This window comes from Oratosquilla oratoria, chromosome 1, assembly GCF_046742065.1.
Source record: "Oratosquilla oratoria isolate Oo_2021 chromosome 1, ASM4674206v1, whole genome shotgun sequence".
NCBI classification, from domain to species: domain Eukaryota; kingdom Metazoa; phylum Arthropoda; class Malacostraca; order Stomatopoda; family Squillidae; genus Oratosquilla; species Oratosquilla oratoria.
Genome location: NC_134777.1, coordinates 77,445,382 through 77,465,115, shown reverse-complemented (window position 1 = coordinate 77,465,115; position 19,734 = coordinate 77,445,382). Strand labels below are relative to the sequence as shown.

The 19,734-nt window shown below is 38.5% G+C and overlaps 1 protein-coding gene across 6 annotated transcripts in view; it reads left to right on the top strand.

The window, feature by feature from the left end:
- LOC143041056 (BBSome complex member BBS7-like) overlaps nucleotides 1-15,908 on the top strand; it is a 157,266-nt gene extending 141,358 nt beyond the window's left edge. For all 6 annotated transcript variants that reach the window (XM_076212825.1, XM_076213094.1, XM_076213064.1 and 3 more), the window contains 3 exons: nucleotides 6,504-6,605; nucleotides 14,432-14,579; nucleotides 15,576-15,908. In XM_076212825.1, the coding sequence (XP_076068940.1) occupies nucleotides 6,504-6,605; nucleotides 14,432-14,579; nucleotides 15,576-15,718 (393 nt within the window). In that variant the 3' untranslated portion in view covers nucleotides 15,719-15,908. The remainder of the gene's footprint in view (nucleotides 1-6,503; nucleotides 6,606-14,431; nucleotides 14,580-15,575) is intronic.
- Nucleotides 15,909-19,734: the final 3,826 nt, after the last annotated feature.

Here is a 19,734-nt window from a genome sequence, read left to right as displayed (position 1 = left end):
TGTGCCCTCTAACATACTTTTATGTTCACTCTCTTCCCATGAGGCTGTTTTTGGGGGCACATAATTTATCACAAACTTTCTGTTCTTCTTATCTCTGTCTTCTACTTCCATCATTATCATTTCTACTGTATTCTTTCCATATGTGACACCCTTCACGTTTATATCCTTCTTAGTCAGGAACATAACTCCACCCCCTTCCTTTTTCACTCTGTTTCTAATCCAATAATTATATGCATCATGTCCTACACTGTTGGGTGGTAGTGGACCTTTTAATTTTGTTTCTACAATTCCCATTATGTCTGGTTCTTTTTCTTTCAAATAATCATTCAGTTCATTCAATCCTGTTATTAATCCATCTATATTTGTGTACGACACTCTTAGTTTTCTGCCACTTCCATTGTGTTCTCTGTTTCCCTTTTGTTTTTCTCTTGTATGTCGACTTTCTTTAGTTTCATGTTCACTACTCTCCAATAGAATCTCTCTTTTTCTGACTCCGTTCTTATCTCGTTTTTTTCCTTTGCTTCAAGTCTTTTCTGTTTTTCTTCCTCTCTTTCCTCTTTATTCATTTCCCTTTTTATCCATACCTTTTTATATTGTTCACTTGTTGCTAGTTTCCCTGTTTTGGATAAGATATTCTCAGCCGTAGTTTGTGACCTGAATTTAATCTTGATTGGTCTGGTCTTGTCTGTACTATATTTCCCTAGCCTGAATTTCTCTTCGATTTGTTTCATTATTTCTGGTTCATCTTCCTGTACTAATTCTAGTAAATTTTTTACTTTTTCATTTTCCTCTTTGATTCTTGTGGTTCTATCTGGGTTATGTTTCTCTTCCATTCCTAATATAATTATACATTTCTTTTTGTCTGCTAAGTCTCTTACTATATTCTCCTGTCTCATCACTTTAATAACTGAGTTTTCAGTTTGTTCATTCATTTGCTGTCTGATTATGTCAGTGAATGCAACCTTGCTATTTTCATGAATTTTTTTCCAACCCTCCTTGTTCTCCTTATTATTCTCCTTTAAGACTTTATTCTCATCTTTTACTTCTTTTAACTGTTGTTTTAATTCTTCAATTTCCTTAGTTAAGTTTTTGTTCGCCCTCTCTAGTTCTTCCAATTTTTCAACTCTTCGTATAATACTGTCAACATTACCGAACCTACGCTCCAAGTCCTCGATCATCTTATCGACCTTCTCTTCTAGTCTTGTCAGTCGGGGGGGGGTTTGTGTCCCCCCCACCCTCTTTAAATCCCTGGAAAATATTCTCATCACTTTCTACTGTATTGCTCTTGTCTATACTTCTAATCTTTACATTTTTATTAGACATTTCATTATCATCGGGAGGCCTTTTGTTTACCTTTCGCCTGTCTGCCTGGGCCAAGTCTACTCCTTCCTCATTTCCTTCCATTTCCCTCAGTAATCCCTCCCCTTTTCCTCTTTCCCTACTTTCCTACTACTCAACGAGCAATTTCCCCCCCACCCTGTAAAAACAATAGGCACTTCTCTTTGCGTTGGGATCCACAGACTTCAATTTTCTTCAGAACGTCTTCTAAGCCGTCCATTCGTTGAAGTGTGTGTGTGTGTGTGTGTGTGTATATATATATATATATATATATATATATATATATATATATATATATATATATATATATATGTGTGTGTGTGTGTGTATTTACCTAGTTGTATTTTATGGCAAGAGAGCTAATGCTCATAGTGACCCACTTTTGTATCTTTCAAAATTCCAGTTTGATCTTAAGTTCTTGTATAGTTTGTGCACTCGCTGTTTCCTCATTCAAATTGTTCCAGATATCTACCACTCAGTGTGAAAAGCTGTTATTTTTCAGATCTCTTCTGTAATTATCCTTTTTAATTTTTTTTCATGTCCTCTTGTATTTACCTAGTTGTATTTTACGCGACTGGAGCTATGCTCGTGTTGACCCGTTTTTGTATCTCTCTACATCTAGTTTGCTTTTGAATTCATGTATATTTGTGGCATTAACTGTTTCACTGTTCAGTTTGTTCCAGACGTCAATTACCCTGTGTGGGAAACTGTTCTTTTTCAGGTCTCTTCTGTAACTGTCTTTAGTTTCTTTGCGTGTCCTCTTGTTTCTCTTTTGTCCCATTTTAATAGGTCATCTCTATCAAGAACTTCCATTCCTTTCATAATTCTAATGATGGTCAACAAATCGCCTATCTCCCTTCTCTGCTATAGTGTTATCAGTTGTAATTTCTCCAATCTTGGTTCATATGTCAAATTTGATAGTGTAGGTGCGATCTTGGTCGCTGCTCTCTGGATTCTTTCTAATTTCTTTGTGCTTGGTGCCCACAATGATATAGCATATTCTAGTTTCGATCTTATCAAAGCAACAATTAATTTCCGAATCATCTCTTCATCCATGTAGTCGAAAACCACTTTCATAGATCTTAACCACTTCCATACGGTGACGCCTACGTAGGCGGCATGAGGAACAAGTGGGTACTCGATGATGCTGACGTTGGCATCTTGATTATATTTATTGTAGTCATACCTACGTAACTTCCATTCTCTCTAAACTGGCTTCATCATATTTTCTATGGTTATCAAAATACACGGGTGAAAGAGAACGAACGATTGAGCACTGACTTTATTTTTTATAATGCGATTATTATGATGCAACATCGCACGTCGGGCAGCTAATGCTGCCAGACGTGCGATGTGCCCCAGAGTGAAGAGGTGAACAGATTGTAAGTCTCTCCAAATATCTTGTTTACATGTTTGTCAGGAGTCAAGTCACTTGAGATGATTACTCCTAGTTCCCTCTCTGAGTTAACTTTTTTGACTTCTTTATCTCCAATCATATAGTTTCCTGAGACTCTATTTTTGCCTTTTCCGAACTCCATTATGCATTTCTTGATGTGGAAATTCATTTCATGTGTCTGACTCCATTCCCATACTCTATGTAAGTCATCTTGTAACGATCTGCAATCTTCTTCTGTTTTCACTCTTTTGAGCAATTTAGCATCATCGGCAAAGAAGTTCATGTAACAATTCACTCCTTTGTCCATATCATTTATGTATATGGCAAACATTAAGGGAGCCAAAATAGAGCCTTAGGGGATGCCACTCTTTACTTCTTCCCATTTCAAGTTTTTATCCCTAAGAACCACTCTCATCTTCCTTCCAATTAAAACGTCCTTCATCCATTCCAACATTATACACAATCATGCACGCAAACAACACAACATACGCTCTATAAAGGATTTGTGGGAAAACCCAGTTTCGGCTATGGCATTCCTTGGGGAGACGGGACTGCTCGGACAGACAGTCTAGGGAACGACAACAACAACAACAGCTTGTCTTGAATTCCTCCTATTTTTTTCAATTTTGTTTATTAATTTTTTATGTGGCACCTTGTCAAAAGCCTTTTGCAAATCCAGGAAGGCACAGTCCGCCCAACCATCTCTTTCTTATATTATTTCAATCAGTCTCGAGTAAAAGCATATTAGGTTTGTGGTGCACGATCTTCCACTTCTAAAATAAAATTGTTTGGGATTTAATATATTGTTCTCCAAATGTTTGATCCATCTGCTTCTAATGATCTTTTTGCATATTTTAGCTACTATACTTGTGAGGGACACTGGTCTAGAGTTTGTAGGTTCTTCCCTGTTTCCTCCTTTGTGTATTGGCACTATGTTTGCATTTTTCCAATCTTGTGGTACTTTTCCCTCTTTTAATGAGAAATCTAATATCTTGTGTATTTTATCTGTCAGTTCGTCTATGCATTCTTTTAATATCCAATTTGTGATTTCATCCGGTCCGTGTGACTCTGACATCTAGGCTTTTTATTTGTTCTCTTATTTCCTTCTGTGTTATTGTTATTTCCTTCATAATGGGTGAACTTTCTAACTGATCATTCTCCCAGGGTTGAGAGTTCTCGATTGTAAATACAGATTTGAAATGTCTGATCATAACATCTGCCATCTCTGTATCATCTGTGTATTCCTTGTCTCCTTCACAAAGTTTTACTATGTCATGCTTGTCCTTTGTTTTGTCATTTACATATCTGTAAAAGTTACGGTTGATCCTTACATTTGTCTATAATATCCCTTTCATATTCCCTTTTTTCCTTCCTGCATATGTTTACATATTCATTTCTAAGTACCATAAATTGCAGCATACAAGTCGACCTGGCATATAAGTCGACCTCAAGATTTTTTTTAGTTCAAAATTCTGACTTAGGTCTATACCTACCGTATAGGTCGACCCCAAACATATGGTGGGCTACCAGTGGCCCAAAACTTACCTAGGTCTACCGGTAAATGAAATAAAGCTATAATAAACTTACCTAGGTCTACCAGTAAATGAACTAAAGCTATAATAATATGATACATTTTTGTATTGTGTTGTATAGCAAACACTGGCAGTTACAGCATATTGTATCGATATAACTTATGAACATAAAATTCGTCAAGTCAACATTACCTCCTATAAAATATTACCGTAATACCATAGATAGAAGATTATTCCAAGTAGTTTTTAGATAGTACTGCTGCATATTGCACTCTTATTTTATTGTACAACACAGTATGACTGTACCGCACACCCGCCATTTGCATTAGTAGTGTAAACAATCTGTGACATCACGCTACCAACCTGTCCGATGACGGTTGAGGTTTTGCTTTTGCAACAGGTCTTCATATTTTTGTAGACATCTACACAGTCTCCAGATATTACCCAGACATCAGACTGACAACACGTACCCAGGGTGGAGCTTCTCCATTGTTCAGCTCGTACTTTAGCTGAAATTATTTTAACCCCATGGCTCCACCGGCAAAAAGAATGAAATATGACGCTAGCTTCAAGCTCAGAGTTGTTGAATGTGCGATATCTTCAAACAACAGTGCAACAGCAAGGAAGTACGGAGTGAATGAAAAGCTGGTGCATCTAAATAAACCCTTTAAAGACAATATTCATTCAGAGTGGAATAAATGGATGATGGAGGGGGAAAAGTCATTTACGAAGGGTGGCAATATACGTGTACCTCTTGTTTACAACTTGTTGGTAAAGGATTGCATTTTAGCCCCGCCCTATAAGTCGACCCCTAGATTTGGAAAGATTTTTTTAGGCTTAAAAACTCAACTTATACGCCACAAATTATGGTACTTTATATGTTTGCCATTTGGAGTTTTTCTATTTTTCTTCCATTTTTTCCAGGCTTTATCTCTCCTAGCTTTAGCCTCACTACATCTTTTGTTGAACCAACATTTTATATATTTCTCATTATGCCTCTTTATTGGTACATATTTGTTTACTCCCTCATTGTACTTCTCTTTAAACATGTTCCACTTGTCATCCATCCCAATTTGCATCTTTGAAAATTTTTCTTAGTTTTTCAAAGTCTGTTTTGTTGTACATAAAACTTCCCTCTCTATGTTTATCATTTCTGTCTATCGTATAATGGTCTTTTAATTCAAAGTCTATTACAGTAGTGTGGCCACTTTTTCCAATAGGTGTTTTGTATTCCATTTTGTTTATAATTTCTGGTTCAGATGCTAATATTAGGTCTGGTTTTGATGGTTCTTCATTATTTCTATATCTAGTGTTTTCCTTAACCCATTGTGTTAGTGTGTACTCGATAGTCATATCCAGTATGGTGTTGCTCCAAAGTTCCTCTCCTCCTTTGACTGTCATTTCTTCCCAAATTATTTCTTTTGTGTTAAAATCGCCCATGATTACTAAGTTTCCACCTTCTTTTAGCAACACATTAAACACCTCCATTGTTTCTTCCAATAAGTTGGAATGATCACCATCTGACCATGCATGGGTCTTTGGTGGTACATTCACTACTACAAACTTTCTGCTTTTTGTCTTTTTATAATCAATTTTAATCATGATTATTTCTGCGTTTCCTTTTCCTTCAATGACCTTGGTTACATTTAATCCTTTTTTTTTGGTTAGTATCATGACCTCTCCTCCTTTCTTTTCGGTTCTGTTTTTCGCCCATATGTTATATAGACCATGTCCCACAATGGTTGTTAATAGTGGTCCTTTCAATTTCATCTCCACTATGCCCATGATGTCATATTTATCAGTTTCTAAGTTGTCATTCAGTTCATTTAATCCAGAGATCATACCGTCAGTGTTTATATATGCCACTTTTAATTTCGCATTTTCTTTTCTATTTAGATTTAGGTTTCCATTGTGTTTGTGTGTGTGTGTGTGTGTGTATATATATATATATATATATATATATATATATAAATATTATATATAGAGATATTATATATATATATATATATATATATACATATATATAAATATTATATATATATATATATACATATATATATATATATATATATATATATATATATATATATATATATATATATATATGTATATATACATACATACAGTCCTCTCTCTCTCTCTCTCTCTCTCTCTCTCTCTCTCTCTCTCTCTCTCTCTCTCTCTCCGTCCCTCCCTTTCTTTAAGGAACACATTAATAACTACATGATTGTTGACAGGTACGACTAGACATCTCATGTGAAGTGAGTGAAGAAAGTGTTGTTCATGCCCTGCATTTATTACATCCTCGTCTTGAGGCTCAGCTCATGCTTGCCAAGCAGGTAAGAAATATTACTACTTTTTTTTCCTCAATCATTATATCACACAAGCACAGCCATATGAATGCAACAAAAAACCATATCAGTAGTATATTATTCATTTATAGTAAACTTCCACTTTTACCACACAGCACATACATGAAAAATTAAAAGGTCCCCTACCACCAAATAGTGTTGGACAAGGTTAATCACTGGATTAAAAATAGAGAAAAAAGAGGGTGGAGGGGTCATGTTTATGACTAAGAAAGGCTTAAATGTGACAAATATTACAGAAGAAAATAATAATGTGGAATTGATTATGATAAAAGTTGAAAATAGTGACATGAAAAGTAGAAAATTTGTAGTGATATATGTGCCCACATTCTTGGAAAGAGAGTGACCATTCCAAAATGTTGGAAGACACAAGGCATACATTAAATGAAATACTGAAAGGAGGAAACTTAGTAATTATGGGTGACTTTAATTCTAAAGAAATATGTTGGGAGGAGATGACAGTGAAAGGTGGAGAGGACCTTTGGGGAAACATACTACTGGACATGACCATTGAATACACAATGACTCAGTGGGTAAAAGAGAATATCAGATATAGAAATAATGAAGAACCATCAAGACTAGACTTAATATTAATTTCAGAGCCTGAAATTGTGGATAAAATGGAATACAAGACACCAATTAGGAAGGGTGACCACATACTACTTGAGCTAGAATTAAAAGAGGAAATATATCTGGAAAGAAATGAGAAACACAGAAAAGGAAGACCGATATATAACAAAACAGATTTTGGGAAACTCAGAAAACTCTTTGAAAAAGTGAATTGGTAAAAAATCTTAAATGAAAAAACACAAATGGAAGAGAAATGGACAATATTAAAAGAAATCTATAATGAAGGAGTGGATAAATATGTACCAAAACAAAAACATGAAAAGGTATACATTAAGTGCTGGTACAATAAATAGATGGATGTGTTGGCTTTGAGTGAAACTAAGGTGAGAGGGAAGGGCGAGTGTGAGTTTGGGAGTGTAAGTGGGAAGTTATCAGGAGTGAAGAGAGGGTGAGGGAGAGAAGGGGTGGCTATACTAGTAAGTGAAGAGATAGGTAAACGTGTAGTGGAGTGGAAGGAGGTTTCCTCAAGGATAATGTGGATGAAGGTGAAACTGGGAAAGGAGATGTGGGTTTTTGTAAGTGCATATGGGCCTGGTAGTGAGAAGAATGTAGAAGAAAGGGAGGCATTTGGAAAGATTTAAATGAGTGCATAGAGGGATTAGAGAGAAATGTCAATGTAATAGTACTGGGAGACCTTAATGCTAGGGTAGGAAATGAACCAATGGGACCTTTCACAGTCAGGCTCGTAGATTCCTATTAGCGCTAGAATTTTCAAATGTCTCGGATTTCACGAGGCAAAGGGGTAACTTAGCTAATTTGGAAACCGATATTTAAAAAAGATACGCCATAAATTGCTGCATAAATGTATCTAGAATTAAAAACATGACTCATAATGTTATAATTTTTACTTAGTGGTGTGTGATAAGGCTTTGTTAATTTAATTATAAGGTAAAACTAAAAATAGGTCATTATTTTTACTGAAGTAACTATGAGCTGTAAAAATAAGATGATGTTGATTTTGGTTTGTGCATTTTATCTGAGTGTGTTGAAAAATAATGGATATCACTGTCACGACCTGTATATGAAGATAATTAATCAATGAGATAAAGAATAACAACAGTGGTGGCAGACATACGAAGTTAACGATATTTTTGTAAAGAATAGCCTCTTAGATCTGCTGGGAGCTATTTTCAAACAAATATGACTAATTTTACGTGTGCCGTGGGAAACTGCACGTCAGATTAAAAAAAGTAGATAACTTAAGACAAAGTTTATCGTACCAAAAAAATTAAGTCTTCGATGCAAAATTATATTTTCGATACATTACATGGATTTGCCTATTGCTTGGTGCATTCAAATGAAAGTATATATCAGTATACGTCCATTGAAGTCGGTAGAAAATGACAAATTGCTTGGCTTGATACAATTATAAGCTGTTATACGAATATCTGTTATTATAAATAGAGGCTCAAACAATGCTATATGCCGTTTGCAATCATGAAATTAATTGACTTAAATTTCAGACACAATAATGTACAACGATACACCTCTGTAAGGTTATAAAACTTGCCCAAAAAAGTATTTATTTTCCGGCAAGAATTACAAAATCTGGCGGTGTCTGGTATCAATTTGGTCAGTGCGAAAGGTCCCATTGATGGAGTGGTTGAGAAGTGTGGAGTTCCAGGAAAGAATCGTAGTGGAGAGTTGATAGTGGAGATGTGTCTAGAAAGAGAGTTGATGATAGCAAATACAGTGTTTCGGAAGAAAGTCAAGCATAAGTACACATGGGAGAGGGTGGTGGATGGAAGGGTGGTAGAGCGTTAATGGACTATGTAGTGGTAGATAGGAATATAATAGGAAGAGTTAAGGATGTACATGTGCTAAGGGGAGAGGGTGGGGGAATATCAGATCATTTTATGGTGGAAGGTAAGTTGAGAGTGGAGGATAGATGAGGAAAGAGGAAAAGGACAAAAGGTAGGGAGGTGCTTAGAGTGAACTCTTTAAATGAAAAGGAAAAGGAGTACAAGAAGCTGAGAGAGGAGTGGGAGGGAATGAAAGATAGAGTAGAGCTAGGAGTGGAGGAGGAATGGGGATGGTTCAAGGAAGGAGTCACAAAGTGTGCGAAGATGGTGTGTGGAACAAGAAGGACAGGAGGAAATAGAGGGAAGGGTAGTGAATGGTGGGATGAGGAAACAAAGAAGGTTGTAGAAGAGAAGAAGTGAGCTTTCACAGACTGGTTACAAAATAGGACGAGGGAGTCATATGAGAGGTATAAAGAAAAGAAAAAAGAAGTAAAGCAAAAGGTAAAGGAGGCAAAGAGGAGAGCAGATGTGAAATGGGGTAAGAGTATGACAGAAAATTTTGAAAGTAATAAAAAGATGTTTTGGAAAGAAATTAAGAGAGGAAGAGGAGGCAAATAAAGTAGAGAAGTAAAGGTAAAAGGTGTAGATGGAGAGATGATAATGGAAGAGAAGGCAGTAAGGGGAAGATGGGCAGAATATTTTAGAGAGTTGCTAAATGTGAAGGAGGATAGGGAGGGAAAGATAGTTGCAGTGGGAAATGCTAAGAAAATGACCGTGATGAGGAAAATGGAGGAGAAATAAGGAAGGATGAAGTGAAGGCAGTTGTTAAGATGATGAAAGCAGGTAAGGGACCTGGTCTGGATGGATGCCATGCAGAATGTAAAAAAAAAGAAGGTACAGTGATGGTGGACTGGCTGGTGAGGTTATTTAATGTTTGTTAGAGAGAGGGTAGAGTGCCGGAGGACTGGAGGAGTGCCTTTATAGTTCCACTTTACAAGGGAAAAGGGGACAAGTGTGAATGTAGTAGTTTCAGAGGGATTAGCTTGTTCAGTGTAGTTGGGAAGGCTTATGGGAGGATCTTGATTGAGAGGAGGAGAGGAACAGAGGGAGTAATTGGTGAGGAACAGTGTGGATTTAGGACGGGTAGAGGTTGTGTAGATCAGATTTTTGTGGTAAGACAGATATGTGAGAAAGCTATAGGAAAGGGGAAGGATTTTTTTTGGGCTTTTATGGGCTTATGACAGGGTAGACAGGAAGAACCTGTGGGAGGTTTTGAGGATATACGTGATAGGAGGAAAGCTTCTAGGAGCTGTCAAGAGTTTTTATGAGAGTAGTAGAGCATGTGTCAGGATTAGAAATGGAGAGAGTGAGTGGTTCGAGGTAAAGGTGGGACTTCGTCAGGGATGGGTTATGTTGCCCTGGCTGTTCAACTTGTACATGGATGGGGTGGTGTGAGAGGTAAATGCAAGGGTAGTGGGTCAGGGATTGGAGATGGTTAAAGAAAATGGAGAAAAGTGGGAGGTGAGCCAGTTGTTGTTTGTGGACGACACTGCGCTTGTAGCAGGATCGGAGGAGGGATTGAGGAAGTTGATGACAGAGTTTGGGAGAGTGTGTGACAGAAGAAAGCTGAAGATAAATGTGGGTAAAAGTAAGGTGATGAGATGTACAAGGGGTGAAAGTGGCAGCAGACTGGAAGTGAGCATTAACCCCTTCCATATGGTGCCGCCTACGTAGGCGCATGAGGAGCAAGTGGATTCGCGACGCTGCCATATCGGCGTCTTGATTATATTTATTGTAGTCGCCCCTGTGTTTTTACATTCTCCCAAATGTGTCCTGAATCCCATTCTCTGTGGTTTTCAAAATTCGCGGGTGAAAGAGAGAACGATCGATATAAGCGGTGACTATATTTTATGATGCGAGTATTATTACGACACGTCGTACGGCTGGCATTGGCTGCTGCCCGCGAGATTTAAGTCCCGTAGTGAAGTGGTTAAGGGAGATTGACTGGAGGAAGTGAATAGTTTTAGATACTTGGGTGCAAATGTGGCAGGAAAAGGTGGAGTGGAGGTGGAGGTAGAATGTAGATTGAGAGAAGGGAGTAAATGCCTTGGTGGATTAAAAAGTGTAATGAGGAATAGACATTTGGGAATGGATGCTAAGAGGAGACTGTATGAAGGAGTGATTGTGCCAACAGCACTGTATGGGGCAGAAACATGGAACATGAGAGAGGAAGAGAGAAGGAGTTTGAATGTGTTTGAGATGAGGTGTCTGAGAAGTATGATGGGGGTTACTAGGCTAGATAGTGTGAGAAAGGAGGAGGTGAGGAGGAGAACAAGGGTGGAAAGGGAGTTGGGAGATAGGGTTGATGAAAGAGTATTGGGATAGTTTGGACACATGGAAAGAATAAAGACTAGTAAAAGAGATATGAAAGGCAGATGTGGAGGGAGTGAACATGAGGGGACGTCCTAGGATGAGATGGATGGATGGGGTGAAGGGGGCTTTGGGGAAGAGGGGAATGTCTGTTGAGGAAGGATGGGAGAGGACAGAAGACAGGGGTGAATGGAGAATGGTTGTATATGGATGATGTGATGCATGAGGTGGAATGGGTGGGGGGATGGGGGGTGAGGTAGTATGTGTGAGCAAAATCTGATGCAGGCCGAAGGGATTTCTCCCTGTCTTCTCCTTTTATGCAGGGGGGGTCGCCGATTTAATGAAGCGGCCTTGCTGTGGATGTGCTGTGCCTTGCAACACTGCCTCTGACCCAGAGCAATGGACAAGGTGCAGGGATGACCCGTCATCATGTAGGTGCTAAGATAAGAGGGAGGGTGGAGGGGAGAGTTGTGTATTTAGGGATGGAATGGTTGGGAATGATTTTATGCCTTTTTCTTTTTGGCTACCTCCCTTGTAAGGGGGAAAAAGCCTTGGTACATGTATGTATGTACAATAAAAAATTTAGTGAAGCAAAAGATAGAAGAGACAAAGTTTGGAATAGATGGAAAAAAGAAAAAAAAAAAAGGGTAAGTGGCATATATCAAACTAAGAAATGAATATATAAATATATGCAGGAAAGAAAAAAGAAACTATGAAAAAGACATAATAGACAAATGTAAGGATCAACCTAAATTATTCTATAGATATATAAATGAAAATTAAAAAATGAACTGGAAATAGTGAAACTACGGCAAGGAAATACAGAATGTATAGAAAATATAGAAATTATGAACAATCTCAAATCTGTACTCGCAAAAGAAAATACACAAAATTGGGATGAAGAAAGGAGAGAAAGATCCCCCAATGAAAAAAAATAATTGTGACATAGAAAGAAATAAGGGACCAAATAACAAACTTTGATAGAAAATCACATGGCCCGGACAGGATTCCAAACTGAATACTAAAAGTATGTATAGATGAACTAACGTACAAAATATACAAGATAATAGATTGCTCACTCTAAAAAGGAAAATAACCAATAGACTGGAAAAATGCCAATATCGTGCCAATATATAAAGGGGGAGACAAGGAAGACCCAACAAATTATAGACCGGTCTCCCTTACAAGTACAATAGCTAAAATCTGTGTAAAAGTTATCAAAAGTAGATGGACAACATCTGGAAAAGAACAGTATACTGGATTCAAAACAAATTTGTTTTAGACAGGGAAGATCATGTGCCACAAACTTTGTTTTTATTCACAGTTAATAGATATAATGCAAGAAAGGGACAGATGGGTAGACTGTGCTTTCCTGGATTTACAAAAGGCATTTGATAAAGTACAACACAAAAAAATATTGAGAAAACTTGAAACAAAAGGTGTTCACAGAAAATTACTGAAATGGATGGAAGATTTCTTGCATGGGAGAAAAATGAGAGTGGTGCTCAGAGAAAAAAAAATCTAACTGGGAAGAAATGATAAGTGGAGTCCCACAGGGTTCAGTATTGGCTTCGATGTTTGGTATGTATTTAAATGACATAGATAAAGGTGTAAAATGCTACATGAACTTCTTTGCAGACAACCCAAAAACTACTAAAGAAAGTGTGGAAAAAGACTGAATCACTACATAGAAACCTTGACAAGGTCTGGGAATGGAGTCAAAAGTGGGAAGTGAACCTCAATATTAGGAAATGTAGGATAACGGAATTTGGAGAAAGTAAAAAAATATATATATATCGGGAAAATATAAAATCGGTGCAAAAGAAGTAAAGAAAGTTAGTTACGAAAAGGACCTAAGAGTAATCATCACCAAAAACATATTCCCAGACAAGCATATAAACAAAATAGTTGGAGAAACTTATAATTTACTGAGATCAATAAAGATGACTTTTAATTACTTGGATGAGGAAATGGTAAAGAAAATGCTAGTCACACTGATAAGACCATGATTGGAATACATTGTGACACTATGGACACCCAATACAAAAAAGAATATAAGGAAAATAGAATCCAAAGAGCAATGACAAAGATACTCCCACACTTTAAACATTGACATACAAGCAAAGATTGTCTAAACTGGAATTACCAACCCTGGAACAAAGAAGAGAAAGAGGAGATCTATTGGCCATTTACAGAATTATGAAAGGCATGGAAGTCCTTGACAGAGAAGACTTATTAAAGTGGGATAAAAGAAAAACAAGGGGACATGAAAAGAAACTCAAAAAGGATAGTTATAGAAGAGATCTGGAAAAAAAAAATCCACACATAGTGGTTGATATTTGGAACAAATTGGACTAAACAATAGTGTGTGCAAACACCATACAAGAATTTAGGAATAAACTAGATATTGTGAGATACAAAGACAGGTCACCACAAGCATAGCTCACCTTCCTGTATAATACAACTAGGTAAATATACCCCAATATCATTTTACTTAAACATCTAAACCATGCTACCAGAACTGCATAACATCTATCCAAAAACACACACACAGGTCATGGAATGTTTCCAATTAGACCAACAAATCCAATACTTTGCCAAGCACCCTAGTCAAGAAATTTTTCCAAGACTCATGAATAACATTAGCAAACATTCAGTTAGGTCATTACAAGCTTTATAATAGTAACTTACCTTACTTCTGTGCTATGTTCTCCAGGACACTGGTATCCACAGAACACCATGCCTTACAATTTGACAAACAAGTCATCAAGAGAGCTGACAACCAGCAACTTCTTGCCTCCTGCTCCTCCTCCTTATACCATTAGCTGGTAATTTAGAAAGTGACCCATATTTACACAACAAAGATAGTAGTCTAATATATCAGAGATCTGTGGAAGAACTAAAGATTGCTGATGGCTGCTGTCAGGTTGCAGATTTCTAGTCAAAGGAACTCAAATCCACAATTGATTGAGCTCTACCACTCTCCAGACAGTTTCAATGGAACACCTAAAGTAGATGATGACTATGCTTATCAGAAAATTACTATAATTTCAGGTCTCACTCATTGATGCCCTTCGCGAACTTGGTTCCCATGAGGCAGATACCAGTTTCCTTGCACCAGAATACCAGTATATCCTGGATAATGCTGATGAACTTCAGGCACAGTATCGGAAGCAGCCTTGTCATTTAGAAAGGCTATATGGTTAGTTTTTCTTAGGAGCACTATGGTGGGGGAAAAGGGATGACCCTTCATCCATGAGGTGCTATAATGAGGGGGGCATTAAATAGGTTTTAATGTACATAAAGTGGAAGTATGCTTTGACTCTGCCACTCACCCACCTGCTGGGCCATGCTGTGGAGGTGACGTGTCTTGCTGCAATGCCTATGACCTATGTAGGGTTGGTGTTAATGGCCCTTCATCCACAAAGAGCTAAAATAAAAGGGAAAACAAATGGGTGTGGAAGGGTATAGGGTGAGTGCATGCCTTGGTTGGCTACAACCAATTTAAAGAGGAAGAAGCCATTTGGGATACAGGTGGAGGAATGTTCCATCAGCTACATAGATGAATGGAAGAGGATGGTGGTTATTGTATGGTGAACCAGTTTTTGCTATTGGTACCTATAGTAGATGAGCTGTGCCTTACTGCACTGCATTTGGCTCAATCTGTGTAGTGGATGTGGGGAGGGGGGTTGCAAATCATCCCTTCTCTATGGGAGGGGTGGATGAGTGGGTCTCTTAACCACCCCTTATAAGGGCATATGCATATACCAAAAGGCCCTTTCCCCTTATAGAGGGGTTGGGGGAGTCGAAGCAAATACTCATCCTGGGGTATTGACTGTTTGGTGACATGTAGTCAATTCTTTAAGGACTGGTTTTGGAGTATCCTATGGTAAAGTTGAAGTCTTCTCAAAAAGGAATGATTATACTTTTTTTGTACTGCTGGTATCCCTTTCAACCTATTCTTTAGCACTTCTATGACTACTTCCTCCCGCCCCCCCTGTGGAAGGAAGACAAAAATGCTGTCAATATGTCCCATGTGATTCACTGTGGTCTTGGATCATGTGTCATAGATGAATAAATGGGATGTGATGAGGGGATGCCCTCCACTCCATATTTTTCTCATATGAAAACACTGCATAAGACAAAAAATTAGGGTAATAGCACAATATATGACACTACATTATTTTTTCCCTTTCAGGTATGATAACTGACCTCTACATTGACAAATATAAGTTTAAGGGAATCAATGTGAAGAGCAGAGTTCCTCAGCTGTTGGAGATTTTAGATAATTATGGATCTCTTGACCTTCAACATCTGATCAACTATTTCCAAGCAAATTAAGTGTTAAATACACCTCACCACTAAAGAGTATGAATATTTGGTATGCACTTTTGTTAATATTGGACCAGTCAGATGTAATTTTTATGTAATAAAATACTGTCCATATTCCTTGTACCTTAAATTAACTAAAAAGAAAGTAAATTGCTTGTAATGTTCCACAATACTTGTGTAATAAAAATATTCTGCATTAATTTTAGTTTAATATATTATATATCATGTTGACAGTCACATCATGAGTCCTGATGATGTGAACGAGATGATTAAACAAAGAAATGTAAACCAGTAAAATAGAGATTAGCAGGGGTGTTATGCATGAAAGGGAGTGGGTAGGGGATAGGGGTTTAGGAAGTGGTTGTGTGTGAATGATATTTTAATGCAGCCCAAAGGGATTTCTCCTTATCTTCTCTTATGCTGGATGAGGGGGACAGAGAGGGTGGGTCAACGATTAAATGAAGTGGCCTTGCTGTGGATGTGCTGTGTCTTGCATTGTTTCTGACCCAGGGCAATGGGCAAGATGCAGAGATGATCTGTCATCCAGGAGGAGCCAAGATGAGAGGGAGGGAGGGGTGATGAATGGAAGTGGAATTGGTGGGGATGAAATGGGTGGGAGTAGAATTATGTCTTGACTTTGGCTACCTCCCTTGTAAGGAAGAAGAAACCCTTGGTATGTGCATATATGTGAAATATATAATGAGAGCAAAGAAAACAAACTATCAGTTTATGTAAAAAATGCATGCATTATTAGTTTATGTAGTAAAAGGATGAAAATTCAAATATAAAAAGTTTAGATATCAGTTATTTGAGTATCCCAGGTTCCTGATAACTTATATGGCAGAATCATAATAGAATAATTACAGAAACAGAAATTATTATAGGAGAAAAGTGGGACGTGAGCCAGCTATTGCTTGCGGACAACACTGCGCTTGTGGCAGGATTGGAGGAGGGTTTGAGGAAGTTGGTGACAGAGTTTGGGAGAGTAGGTGATAGAAGAAAGCTAAAGGTAAATGTGGGTAAAAGTAAGGTGATGAGATGTACAAGGGGTGAAAGTGGCAGTAGACTGGAAGTGAGCATTAACCACTTCCATACGGTGACGCCTACGTAGGCGGCATGAGGAGCAAGTGGGTACTCGATGATGCCGACGTCGGCATCTTGATAATATTCATTGCAGTCGTACCTATGTATCCTCCATTCTCTCTAAACTGGCATCATCATATTTTCTATCGTTATCAAAATACACGGGTGAAAGAGAACGAACGATTGAGCACTGACTTTATTTTTTATAATGCGATTATTATGACGCAACATCGCACGTCGGGCAGCTAATGCTGCCAGACGTGCGATGTGCCCTGGAGTGAAGAGATTAAGGGAGAGCGACTGGAGGAAGTGGATAGTTTTAGATACTTCGGTGCTAATGTGGCAGGAAAAGGTGGAGGTAGAATGTAGATTGAGAGAAGCGAGTAAATGCCTTGGTGGATTAAACAGTGTAATGAGGAATAGACATTTGGGAATGGATGCTAAGAGGAGACTGTATGAAGGAGTGATTGTGCCAACAGCACTGTATGGGGCAGAAACATGGAACATAAGAGAGGAAGAGAGAAGGAGTTTGAATGTGTTTGAGATGAGGTGTCTGAGAAGTATGATGGGGGTTACTAGGCTAGATAGAGTGAGAAATGAGGATGAGAACAGGGGTGGAAAGGGAGTTGGGAGATAGGGTTGATGAAAGAGTATTAGGATGGTTTGGACACATGGAAAGAATGAGTGAAGAAAGACTAGTAAAAGAGGTGTGGAAGGCAGATGTGGAGGGAGTGAACATGAGGGGACATCCTAGGATGAGGTGGATGGATGGGGTGAAAGGGGCTTTGGGGAAGAGGGGAATGTCTGTTGAGGAAGGACGGAGAGGACAGAAGACGGGTGAATGGAGAATGGTTGTATATGGATGATGTGATGCATGAGGGAATGGGTGGGGGGATGGGGGGGTGAGGTAGTGTGTGTGAGCAAAATTTGATGCAGCCCAAAGGGATTTCTCCCCATCTCCTTTTATGCAATGGGGGGACGGAGAGGGGGGGTCGCCAATTTAATGAAGCGGCCTTGCTGTGTCTTGCGACACTGCTTCTGACCCAGGACAGTGGACAAGGTGCAGGGATGACCCGTCATCCAGGAGGTGCTAAGATAAGAGGGAGGGTGGAGGGGTGTGGAGTGTATCCAGGGATGGAATGGGTGGGAATGATTTTATGCCTTTTCCTTTTTGGCTACCTCCCTTGTAAGGGGGAAAAAGCCTTGGTATATGTATGTAGAAATCATTAGAAAGAAACAGTTGAATTTTCATAATACTGATCACTTATAACTTCTACTACCCCTCCTTTCCACTGTCCTCCATCAATCTCTCCTTTATCATCCCTGTGACTCCTCTTCATTGTGATATTGTCCCAAGGATAGAAGTACTGGATATCCATTCATGACTCATCTGAATTTTTTTCTTCAAATTAGTGTCATTTTGCTAAGTGGTCTCATGATGATATTCCCAGCAATAAATGAGCTGACCAAGCAACTCAGGATGCACCATCAACTGCTTTCAATTTTTACACCCTTCTGCCTTCATCAGAATTCACATCCACACTCCTAAGCTAAAAACAATGTGAGGAACACCCACTAAACCATCTGGAAGACCATTAAAACTCATGATTACCTATATCCATAGCCCTCTTCCCTAGTATTAATATACTTTAGAATAGCATTCTCCTCTCACCCATGGTTTTCTAATGTTTGGTGACAAGATCCTTTTTGCACTTGTGGAATGCTATTGTATACCCTACATACACCCTTTTGCAACAGCTTACTCTTTTCCTGCCTTCTTCCTCAATATCATTATCTTCTTTTAGGGGAAATAGCAAACATTACTATCTTTTTTCTACTTTCCTTCCAAGATAAATCTTTTTAAACTACATCATATAATACACACCTTTTCATGCAACACATCAACACAAGTGCAATTAAGATACTATGCTAGCATATTCACTAGCTGATCCATACACATGTTACTCCATAGCCTTATGATCTTTACCAAGGAATACAAAAGACCTTTTGATCCATAACTAGGTAATATGTGAAAAAAAAAAAAAAGAGAATAAAAATAATTATATATATATATATATATACTTCCTTTTTTAGGAATGTCCCCTTTTGGGGCTACAGGTAGTAGGACTCCTAATCCCATCCCCCGTCCCTTTTTTGTCGCCTTTTATGACTCAAGTGGAAATACTCAGTGGCAGTATTCTTTTGTCCCCACCACAGGGTAGGTAGGCAAAAAAAGGAAATGAATATTCAGAGAAATGGTACAGGACAGTAACAAGGGGTTGGGGAACAGCATAACGGAGGGACAGTCGTAGTATAAAAGTGTCATCATTTCTCTATGTACAGTTTTCCTCTATCACAGACAAAATGATGTGTGGCTCTGGTCCATAGGGGTGCCCCATATAGACCCTAAGTATCAACTGCATGCTAATTTGCCACAATAACATGCAGCCAATACCCCAGACGGGCGACATAACACACCCCTGACGAAGTCCCACCTTTACCTAAAAAAATTCACACTCTCCATTAAAACTGGTACTTCGTCAGGGGTGAGCTGTGTCGCCCTGGCTGTTCAATCTTTACATGGATGGGGTGGTGTGAGAGGTGAATGCAAGGGTAGTGGGTCAGGGGTTGGAGATGATAAAAGAAAATGGAGAAAAGTGGGAGGTGAGCCAGCTGTTGTTTGCTGACGACACTGTGCTTGTAGCAGGATCAGAGGAGGGATTGAGGAAGTTAGTGACAGAGTTTGAGAAGGTGTGTGAAAGAAGGAAGCTGAAGATAAAAGTGGGCAAAAGTAAGGTGATGAGATGTACAAGGGGAGAGAGTGACAGCAGGCAGGAAGTGAGCATTAACCACTTCACTCCGGGCCAAAATCTCGCGGGCAGCATTAGCTGCCAGACGTACGATGTTGCGTCATAATACTCGCATCATAAAAAATAGTCACC